At 57.8% G+C, this 10,646-nt stretch overlaps 2 protein-coding genes across 3 annotated transcripts; both read left to right on the top strand.

Moving 5' to 3' along the window:
* The first annotated feature begins 348 nt into the window (after window positions 1-348).
* On the top strand, window positions 349-4,756 carry LOC143170781 (procathepsin L-like). 2 transcript variants are annotated; one of them, XM_076359339.1, is made up of 8 exons: window positions 349-394; window positions 2,473-2,598; window positions 2,735-2,857; window positions 3,111-3,260; window positions 3,515-3,739; window positions 3,825-3,993; window positions 4,201-4,315; window positions 4,531-4,756. In XM_076359339.1, exons 2-8 carry the CDS (start codon window positions 2,482-2,484, stop codon window positions 4,628-4,630), a joined length of 999 nt encoding a protein of 332 aa, XP_076215454.1. In that variant the 5' UTR covers window positions 349-394; window positions 2,473-2,481; the 3' UTR covers window positions 4,631-4,756. The 2 variants fall into 2 exon arrangements, with proteins under 2 accessions (XP_076215454.1, XP_076215453.1); XM_076359338.1 differs by having other exon boundaries at window positions 350-411.
* Window positions 4,757-5,588: 832 nt separating this feature from the next.
* Window positions 5,589-9,844, top strand: MYDGF (myeloid derived growth factor). Its single transcript, XM_076359344.1, has 6 exons — window positions 5,589-5,753; window positions 6,677-6,727; window positions 7,456-7,517; window positions 7,847-7,928; window positions 8,523-8,595; window positions 8,967-9,844. Exons 1-6 carry the CDS (start codon window positions 5,598-5,600, stop codon window positions 9,044-9,046), a joined length of 504 nt encoding a protein of 167 aa, XP_076215459.1. The 5' UTR covers window positions 5,589-5,597; the 3' UTR covers window positions 9,047-9,844.
* Window positions 9,845-10,646: the final 802 nt, after the last annotated feature.

Here is a 10,646-nt window from a genome sequence, read left to right as displayed (position 1 = left end):
TGCCCTCTCACAAAACCTGGCCTCGCTCTTTTCCTTTCTATAGGAGAGTCGGGCATTAATTAAACTGCTGTTAAATGCCCTGAGGATGCAAGCTGGAGGCTTCTGTTTCACATGCAAAGCATCTTGCAGCTGGAGCATTTTGTTTTCCGAATACGGTTGTGAGCATATTTGTTGCCCCCTTCTCATCCCTGTGCCCAAATAATTGTCCCGACTATTGCAGTCGCGTTTTAGCTTCTACTACGCACCCCGTCGAGTAACCCCTGGTGCAGCTTTTGAGGTCGGAGGGGGCGGAAGGGGACGTAATAGAGGAAGTTGCACATCTCCGAAGTTTCCTTGAGAGAAACCTGCAGACAGAAAAGTTGCTCCCCTTTCTCCCTGCCTTCTTTAGAGCCGGGTGGGTGCCAGTGGATGGTAAGAAGCTTTATTTTGCAGGGTTTGTTTCTTTTCAGTCTTAAACTGCTTTTTCCTGTCCCAAAAGAGCAAGTGTTTCCTAAAATGTCTGCAATGCACTCTTAAAATGCTCTTGTCTAGAAGAGTTTACAAATCTGTCAGCTCCTTTGATCCTCCAAGCTTGCTTCTGAAGCTGTAGGATTATTTGATGCCATAAAAAGGGGCTGGTTTTCTTCTTTCGGGGATTGAGAATCCTGAGAGGCATTAACTGGGAAATCACCTACCGCAATCCTGAGCTTTTCAATATGTAACAGGCTCTGCCAGGGGTTGAAATACAAGTGATGTGGGAGGCCCCCACCCAACTGTCCTGTGGGAAGGGTAATGGGAGTATGAAGCATGGTGCAGCTGGGTTCATGGTGTCTCTTTCGGAGAGAGGATTTGCAGCTGTAGCATGAAGTTGAGTTAATTTCCTGAGCGAGCGGTAACGGCCGGAGGAAGTGGCCGGGGAAACCGGGCGAAAATGACTCTTCCTCAAAAATTGGGACTGAGCATGAGAGCGGCTTGGGAGGCATTTCTCCCATGAAAACCCAACGTGTGGGGCTTTATTTTTAGGCAGAGGATGTGGAGGGAGAACAGATGTTCTTGATGACTTATTTTTGAAACAAAAACACTGCTAGAGCTACAAAATTAGCTCAGAAAAGCCACTGCTGGCCCTGAAAGATGCTCGAATGGAAAACTTTCCGACATCTCCATTCCCAAAGCGTGTGGAATACAGGTGCGACGACGGCTCTCGCTCTTGGAAAGCCACGTCAGTGGAAACTGCGTTCGGTGATTAGGGGTGTCTCAGGCATTTGATCTCTGTCCTCTGCCCGGGCCCTGCCGTGTGCTTGCGTGGCTTTGCAGAGCAGCACCCCCAGAATAACTGAAGTTGCTCAGAAATACCAGGGTCCATCAAAGGAGGCGCGGGGCGCGCGGCAGCGATGTGAGGAAGACAAATGGCCGCAGCGGAGAGGGGCTGGCGGCGATGGGGGCCGGGCCGGGGCTGGGGGAGGGCTGCGCGTGGATGTTGGCGAAAAGAAAGGGTGTAAATTGATATTGGAAAATCCTCACGGAGGGATTTTGGTGAAGCATGTACAGACAGACATCCCGCCTTCGTGCTGGGACAGATGCAAGGTTTCAGTCATCAGCGTGGAGCAGCGGCTCCTCCACCTCCCCACCTCTGTAGAAAAACCTCTTATCTCCAGTTCCAGCTCGAGCCCCTTGCTTAGAGGCTGGTGCAGATTTCTGCTGGTGCAGATTTCCGCTGGCTTTCAAGTGAAAACAGCTTCGTCCTGGCCCAGTGGCTGCGGCTCTTGCTCCGCCGGGCTCTTCTGTTTTGCCTCGAGTCCCAAAGCCGCTCTGGGTTGGAGCTTGGCACTTGTCTCCAGCCAACAGGCAAACCTCGCTCCGGAGGGGTCCAGGTATGACCCTGCCTTCTCTGCTCATCCTTTTGCTTGGGGTTCGATCCTGCTGGGTGCTGAGTCCCCAGGCAGGGGCGGTTAGCTGTGCTCCTTGTCGGTGGTGCAGGGAGAGCTGCTGCAGCCGGGGATGCTGCTGTGGGAAGGGGGAAAGAGAGGGCCGGGACGGTGGCGGAGAAAACCAGTGGGGTTCTGCAAATAAAGGTGGGGAAAGGCCTGGGGAGCGTAGTGGGGCAGGGAGCGGGGAGAGCCAGCACCGGCCCTGCCGCTCTCGCTGCTCTTTCGTCTGCGTTTGCCTCCTTCTGCCGTCCAGGCTCTGCTCTCTTGCAAAGCTCCTTGTTCCTCTCCTAAAAAGGACAGTTAAATACCACCCAAAGGACGGCTAAGACCTCCTAAAGCTCCTGTCAAAACGGCAGCGCGGCCACGCAAAAGCTGATCCAGCTGAAAGAACCAACGTGTCTCTCTTCCCTCTGGCTCGGCCGCTCTGTTTGCATTTCTCTGTTCCCCCTCACCTCTAATTCGGGCTTGGAAAGACTCGTCCCTGCTCCCAGCCCATGGCCCCAGCTGGTAGCCATGCGGCTCAGGCTGGGGAACCCCCTGACCCTGCTCCCGCCGTTCCCCCCAGCTGGGTGCCATGGCCTTGCCGCTGGGGCTGCTGCTGGCCCTGCTGGGCTGCACCGCGGCGCTGGATCCTGCCCTGGAGGAGGCCTGGGAAGGGTGGAAGAGTCTCCATGCCAAGGAGTACCCAGGGGTAGGTCCTGCTCCCCCCAAGCCTCCCGGCACGCGCCGGGGGGTGGGTGTCACCCAGAGCCACCCGTCTGCACCTACCCCGTCCCCGTGCTCCCGGGGGACATTTCTGATCCTGCTGCTGCTCTGCCCCGTGGCAGGAGGCCGAGGCCGCCCGCAGGGAGGTCTGGGAGAAGAACCTGCAGCGCATCCAGCAGCACAACCAGGAGGAGTCGCAGGGGCAGCACGCCTTCCGCCTGGCCATGAACCACTACGGGGACCTGGTACCTGCCGACATGCCCGGCACCTTCCCCGGTGACCCCTCCCTGCACCCAGGGCCTGATCCGGGAACCAGGGACCCCTCAATGCACCCAGGGCTCGATCCGGGAATTGCATATCCCCAACCCGCTCCACTGGGAGCTGCAGGTGCCCCTGGGGCTGGGCTGCTTCCCGGGGGTCGACCAGCCGGTGGGGAGCCGCGGTGGTGCCAGCCAGGCACTGGTGGCATCACACGAGTTTTTCCTTGGTGACCTGCAGACGGATGAGGAGTTTAACCAGCTCCTGAACGGCTTCACCCCGGCGCGGCAGGAGGAGCCGGCGCCGCTCTTCCAGGCTTTGGCAGCCCTGAAGACCCCGGTGGCGGTGGACTGGCGGGCGAAGGGCTACGTGACGCCCGTGAAGAACCAGGTGGGCACAGGGCGGAGGTCCGGCCGGGGCTGTGCGATGGGTGCCGGGAATCTGGGCAGCAGAAACAAGCAGCGGCATCCTCCCAAGCACCAAAAAACCTCTGGGCAACCCCAAGAAGCAGCTCCCATAGTTTTGGCCGCTGCAGTTTTGCAGCCGAGGAGCTGGAGAGCAGCACGGGGGGGGGTCACGGCATCCCTCTCCGGTGGGTTTTGGGGTGATGCCGTGACCCTCCCCGCTGTCCCCATCTCGCCCAGGGGCACTGCGGGTCGTGCTGGGCGTTCAGTGCCACGGGGGCCTTGGAGGGGCTCGTCTTCAACCGGACGGGGAAGCTGGCAGTGCTGAGCGAGCAGAACCTCATCGACTGCTCCCGAAAGCTGGGCAACAACGGCTGCCACGGCGGCTACATGACCCGCGCCTTCCAGTACGTGCGCGACAACGGCGGCTTGAACTCGGAGCACGTCTACCCCTACATGGCCACGGTAAGGGACGGCGGGCGGCTCTGGGGACGCAGCAGAGCGGTGCCGGCGGGTCCCAGCCCCAGCGTCACTCTCCCCCTCTTCTCAGGACACCTCCAGCTGCCGATACAACCCCCAGGACAGGGCGGCCAACTGCTCTGACGTCTGGCTGGTGGCCCAGGGCAGCGAGGCAGCGCTGGAGCAGGCGGTGGCGGCCGTGGGCCCCGTGTCTGTGGCGGTGGATGCCAGCAGTTTCCAATTCCACTTCTACAAGTCAGGTACCGTCTCATTCTTTGTGGCATGGATGGGTAAACTGAGGCAGGGCTGCCTCGGGGCGGGGGGGGGGCGGCTGCTGAGCCCTTGTTGAGCCTCGGAGTTTCCCCAGGGCACCCCGCCCAGGGGAATAGGATCCACTACCCTGCTTTCACCCGGAGAAGAAGCAATCGGGGCCAGCCCCCGGCTCACCCCGGCTCTGCTCTTCCCAGGCATCTTCAGCAGCGTGTTTTGCAGCCAACGGGTGAACCACGGGATGCTGGCCGTGGGCTACGGCACGAGCCAGGAGCGCGGGCGCAACGTGAGCTACTGGATCTTAAAAAACAGGTAGGGGCTGAGGGTGTCTCCCCAAACCCGCTGCCCCTTTCACCCCCACGCACAGCCCGTCCCCCCTCCTGCCGGGGTTGGAGGGGCATAGCAGGAGCATCCCTGTCCCATGGGGTGCTCCAGTTCCCGGCCCCCTCTCGCTCGCCCTCCTAGAGCAGGGCCGGTTCTCCGTGCATGGGAACACGGATGTGCTCATTCTCCGTCTCTTCCTGCAGCTGGTCGGAGGTGTGGGGTGAGCAGGGCTACATCCGCCTGCTGAAGGGCGCCGACAACCAGTGCGGGGTGGCCAACCAGGCCAGCTTCCCCGTGCTGTGAGCCAGGACATTCCTCCCTCCCCGGGGCATCTCTCCCTGCCCTGGCTGCGGATCCAGGGCTGTTTCCTTCTGGAAAAGGGGCTTTTGTTTGTGTGTGGCGAGAAACAATTAAAAGTGGCACGGCTAATTGCTCTGCACCTGCAAACGGCGGCCGGGCAGGGTTTGGTGGCCGAGGCACGGCTGATGCAGCCGGTCCTTTTTCTGGTGGGAAAGGCAAAGCTCCCTCCACATGATGCTCGCCAAGAGAGGCTCTTTCTCCGCGCCTTTCCTCCCAGCCTGACCATCTCTTTCCCTTCCTTCCCCTCCCGCGGCCCCTTTTCCTTCCAGCTGAATCCCGAAGGCCACCAGCCAGGGCTGGGTTTTCTGGCCGTGGCCGCAGCTCTGCCCAACCCTGCAGGGGCTGAGCCAACAGCGCTGCCCCCGCACGCCGAGCTCTTTAAAAAATAGGTCTTTGCCCCATTAAACCTGCAGGACAAGGCAGAAAATGAACCTTTCCCCCCCATCCTGCTTTTTATTTCCCCCTCGTCCTGAATAATTTGGAGAATTTAGTGCTACACACAGCCCAGCAGCCCGGAGCATCTTACAGCTGGCTTCTTACAGCGGGGGCCAGGCTGGGGTGAGAGGGGCTGCGGGGACGCGGGGCACGGCCCGTGGCAGCGTGGGCTCCCCAAAATGTCCCACAGCTGCCCCATATCCCCCCGCGGGAGTAACCACACAGCAGAGCATGGCCCCGGGGGCACTGGCTGGGGGGAGACAGCTGTCTCCATGTCCCTTTGTCCCATATCCCAGTGGCTTTTTGTCCCGGTGTTCCCCTGTCCCCACGGTCTCTTGTCCCCACCGCGGCCCCCCAAGGGTTAACCCGCCCGGACTCCCTGCCCACACCCAAGATGGCCGTCGGGGCGCCCGCTGAGCGGCCGCAGCCCGTATTGACCCCTCCCGCCCGCCGTAGTCCGGGCTTCCTTTCCAAGATGGCGGCGTCCAGCGGGAGGAGCGGCCGGAGGCTGTGGGCCGCGCTGGTGCCCGCCGCCCTGCTGTGCCTGGCGGCCCGGGCCGCGGAGGAACCGAGCACGGCCGACTTCGACGTGCGGCCCGGCGGGGAGGTTCACTCCTTCTCCCGGAGCCTGGTGAGAGGCGAGGGGGGGGGGGGGCGGGGGGGGGGGCGGGAGGGGGGGGAAGAGGGTACGCGCCTCTCTCTGATTGGCTGCGCGGCACGTCGCTCTCGCCTCCCGCCACGGGGATTGGCTGTCAGCGAGGGAAGGCGGGACGAGTTGGTGGCGGCGGGGGGGGGGGGGGGGAATGGGCCGGTTGCTAGGGGGCCGGTTGCTAGGGGCGGGGGGACCCGGCCCCTGACGAGGGCAGGGGAGGGGGACCCCAGGGGGAGAGGGGTCCCCAAGGGGGGTCTCCAAAGGCAGGAGGCTCCCAGGGAGAGGAGGGTCCTCAGGGCGAAGGGGGTCCCCAAAAAGAAGGGGGTCGCCAAGGGGGGGTTCTCCCGCAGAAGGAGGTCCCCAGGGAAAATGGCTCCCCAAGGTGGGACAGTCTCTGTGGTGAGGAGGTCCCCAGGGAGGGAGGCTTGCCATGGAGAATGGCCCCCGAAGAGAAGGGGATCCCCAAGGTGGGTTTCCAGAAGGAGGAGGTACCCCAAGGGGAGGGAGGGGTCGCCAGGGGGAAGGGGGTCTCGAAGAAAGAGGGTCCCCATGGGAAGGAGGCTCACGAAGGGGAAGGGGCTCTATGGAGAAGGGGGCTGGGAGTCCCTGGGCCCCCAGAACACGGGTCCCCGCCCCAGCACCACGGGGTCCTGCTGACACCCCACGGGGGATGAGGGCTGCACAGTCCCTAGCTCTGTCTGCGCTCCACCGAGGTCCGGACACGGACGTGGTGCGTGCCTCTCCGTGGTCACCCCCAGGGTGACTGCTGCATAGTGCCACAGCCCCGGTAATTCTCTCAGGTGTCCCCAGACTTCACATCATTGCCGAGAAGTGGCTGGTGGTGAACAAAGAGAAGGTCCTGCTCGAGCGAGGCTGCTCATCGTCGTCTTCTCTTCTTTCAGGGGGATTACACCTGCACCTTCACATACTCAGCTCAGGGAGGAACGAACGAGGTGAGTTGGGCAAACCTCCATGTGTTTCCCTTACGCTCAGTCTTTACGGCTGCACAGAGTGAGAAGCTGTTCAGGACGATTTTGTTTGTGATGAGCTGATTCCAGGGACCGAGAGCTGTGAGGAAGGGTGGTCGCACCGTTTCCAATGCTGTATGTTTGCAAAAGTAACTTGTTGGATTTGCTCCCTGAACAGAAGCGTCCTTCGTGTGTTGCAGTGACGCTGTGGTTCGCAAGGCCCTGACATTTGTAAGGCTTAACAGATCTCTGGGCTGGATGTCTCTGGAGAACAGGGAGTGACATTTTCATAGCCCAGTTGGTAGGAAGGACCTCGTAGGAGTAACTCCTGTGTTCTTTAGGAGGCTTGAAGGTATTTTGCAGCTTCTGTTGCTGCTGCAGTAAGTGCTGTGCAGATACACAGTTTGTACTTTCTTATCTGCAAGTCCTATTAGAATCAGGTCCTTGTAGCGTAAAGGGAAATGAGACTTTAACTCTTTTCTGTAACTGTACTAATGAAATTGTGGAGAGCAGAGGGCGACCAGGCCTTGAGCTTTGTGCAACACAAAGTAAAAGGCGCTATCAGCAAGTGTTGTGTGGTTATGTTGTGTTGTTTTAGAATGGTTGAAACTTGCCGTGCCTGCAGCTGGGAGGAGAGGTGACTGGCCTCAGGGGTGAGCGGGAAGCGGGAGGCTCTTACCCACATTAACTGTTCGGACCTTTCCCCTCTGCAGCAATGGCAGATGAACATTGGAGTCAGTGAAGACAACCTGTTCTTCTCCTGCTCCGTCTGGAGGTGCGTTCTTTAACCCCAAACTCTCTGAGGCAAAAGCAACAACAAGGCAGGTGGGATCTGGGCCAGGGACCCTGCCTCCCGGCTGGGTTTGCCTCCCGGCCGGACAGCACCGGAGGGCTTTCCCCTCCCAAGAGATACTGTGACTCCGGGTGGGCTCTTCAGCCAGGCAGTGGATGATAAATGCTGTGTTCCCCCCTCTCCCCCCTCTACGCTAGATGGAGCTACAAGAGAGCCAGAGGTGGCTGTGGAGGGAGGGAGCCGTGAATCCTGAGCTCGCCTGCACCTCTACCCTCTCTGCCGATGTCAAAGACTCTGCTTTCTTGTTTCAGGCCCCAAGGGAAGTCTTATCTCTTCTTTACCCAGTTTAAAGCTGAAGTGAAAGGAGCCAAGATAGAGTATGCCATGGCTTATGTAAGTCCCAGCTGATCACTTGGAAGCAGGCGTGTGGGAGGCTGCTATAACACATGAATTGGGCATGGAAGACATTTATTAGACATGGTGCAATAAAACGTACTCCGTCACGTCTCTAATTAGAGAGTGGTGGCAGTCAGGAGAGAGGCCGCAGGTAGGCTCTCCTGCACCATTTTATTTCTGCTCCCTCAATGCCATCGGTTTGCTGCTGGCTCTGCCAGCGTCGGTGACTCCAAAAGACACCGTCCTGCCAGGGCGCGCTGCACAAGGGGAGCCTTGGTTTGCCTCAACAAATTGCATCTGACAAAGTAAATAAAAACTCTGCTGGTGCTTTTGTCTGGTTCATTCTTCCATTTCCCAGTCTTCGGTGGTGAGGCTTTCAGTCACCCGAAGGACACAAGTTTGTGGTTTAATAGGAAATGGAAAAATAGCCAGAGATTTTCCTTCAAATTTCCTTTGTGGGTTTAATTCTTTCACTCCACATTATTAAAACACAAGTTCATTCTTCAAAATGTGCTGTTTGTTTGTTTGCTTTAAATACAGTACCTTCTTGGATTGCCTCAGCTACTTAAACCTTCTTCCTTCCCATTTCAGTCTCAAGCTGCAGCGGGTGGACAAAGCGACGTCCCCTTAAAACAGGAAGAATTTGAAATCACCGAAACAACAGGTCTGTGACCGAGAGAACTGTGTGAGAAAGGGTCTGGAGTGGGAGACAGGCCTGGCTGTCTACCAGGAGACGAGTATTTAAGCAGATAGGTGGCAATGTACAGGAGACCAGTGCTTGTTCTCGCCCCAGGAGTCGGGGGTACAGTGCTCTTGATCCATAGCTGGCGGCAGGATTTTGCAGGTCCCGTTCCAGCGTAAACGTTAAATTAGCATGGGGGAAGAACAGGTTTATCACAACGTGCTTGTTGCGTGCATAAAAAGGAAGTGCAATGCCCGACTTGCTGGCTTTATCGTCTTGGAAATGAACCAGCAGGGCTGTTTTGTTCATGCCTTACCATCTGTTTATCCTGTGCTTGTCTTCTCTCTTTCTAGTGTCTCACAGGGAAGGCAAGTTCCGCTTTGAACTGTCCAAACTCATGATTGTAGCAAAAACACCCCACGACGAGCTGTGACCCCGAGGCCGGTGCTGGGCAGGGTGTTTTGGCCAGAAGAACATGGCAGATGAAGAGGATTACTTGTTAACTGCGGGTTTTTTTGGGTTGGCCAAACCTTTTATGTTTTCCATATTGAAACGTGCTAGGGTCCAACACAAGTGGGGCTTGGAGGTGTTAAGACAGATGCGTTCTGTCTTGTGTCAGAGTAACAATGTGCTTTGCAGCTGGAAACCTCCTCTGAGACTCCTGATCTGCAGCCAGCCATTCTGTCGCCCGCTTTCTGCTTGGTTGATCTGCTGAATATGGTAAAGCTCCCCTCGAACGGGGGCTCCTTATCTCCCTTGCTAGGAAGAGCAATGCAGAAAGATAAATGGCTGGATTTAAACAGGGTTTGCTAGAGGAAGGTTGTTAACTCTGTAGTCTCTGGAGGGGAGACAGGATTTCTCTCTCTGCAAGCATGACAGGAGGAAATAATTAAATTGGGGGGGAAGGAAGGGGTAGAGTTGGCTAAAGCTATCTGACTCCTTGTTGAGCGCGGCTACGGCAGACCATCGCTGGCTTCGCTGGGGAGGATGTTCTGGACCTGCCCTAGTGCAGAGCGCGGGTTGGGATAACTTGGCATGGGGAAGGCAGAGCTGCTTATTCTGACACAACCCAGGAATCAATCCAAGCAACACTTTCGTGTCTCAGTACAACTGCAGGACTATTTTCTACGTACAGAAGTGATTTTTTTCTTATCTAGAGTAATAACAGTGAGGGAATGTGGAATTCCTTTCCTGTGTAAATACAACACAAATAAAGAAATAAAGCATCGTGCTCTGGCCTGAGCTTGCTCTGCTCTGTGACTCCTGCCCTCTCCAACTGGATGCCCAGCGAGCGGCGCGACCTTCGGCGTTTGCTTGGCCAGGAGGAGCCGAGATGTTACACAGGAATTTGGAAGCTGCAGAGGGTTTACGGGGGTTCTGCCCACCCGAGAGGAGTCCCAGCACGTGAGAACAAGACTCCGGCTGTAAGTTTGCATAACCCGGCACTCTCATGACGAGTGCTTTTCATGCCCGGTGATGGTTGTGGTCGTTGGCAGCTGCTTTGCCCATTTTGGGGGGGATTTCCCTGTTTTTTGGCAGCCTGGGGGTGCTTTGCACTGGGGATTTTACAAGCTCTGTTGTCCAGGCTGTTCCTAAATGCTTCTTTCTCTGCTGCGTGGCTGCTTCTGGATCTGCAGATAACCTGCAGGGCCCAGGGGTGTCCCCAGTGTGCTCCTACCTGAGCTCTGAGACGCGTTTAGGGTGCTGATGTTGCAGGTCTCTGACCTCTCTCCCTGTTTAACCAGTCGCTCGGAGGGAACCAGACCAAAGGGAGTTGAAGGGACTCATTCCCCACACTTGTACAGCCAGGGTTGGGATGGGAAACCCAGGCCATAAGATGGCTCTTCTAGCAGAGAGTGTGCTCTCCAGGGCTTCCCCGGGACAAAAAGGCAAGAGTTTGGCAACGAGGTGGGTGTTTGCCGTGGGGTGTGGGGGAGAAGTTTCAGGCTAGACACCTGTATGCGACGGAAAGCTGGTGCCAGGCATTTGGTGGGTTAAGTGCGGTCCTGGGGTGTACGAAACCCTGGGGACAA

Source organism: Aptenodytes patagonicus, chromosome 25, assembly GCF_965638725.1.
Source record: "Aptenodytes patagonicus chromosome 25, bAptPat1.pri.cur, whole genome shotgun sequence".
Classification (NCBI taxonomy): Eukaryota; Metazoa; Chordata; class Aves; order Sphenisciformes; family Spheniscidae; genus Aptenodytes; species Aptenodytes patagonicus.
The sequence above is the reverse complement of the archived record's forward strand: the minus strand, read 5'-3'. Positions and strand labels throughout refer to the sequence as shown.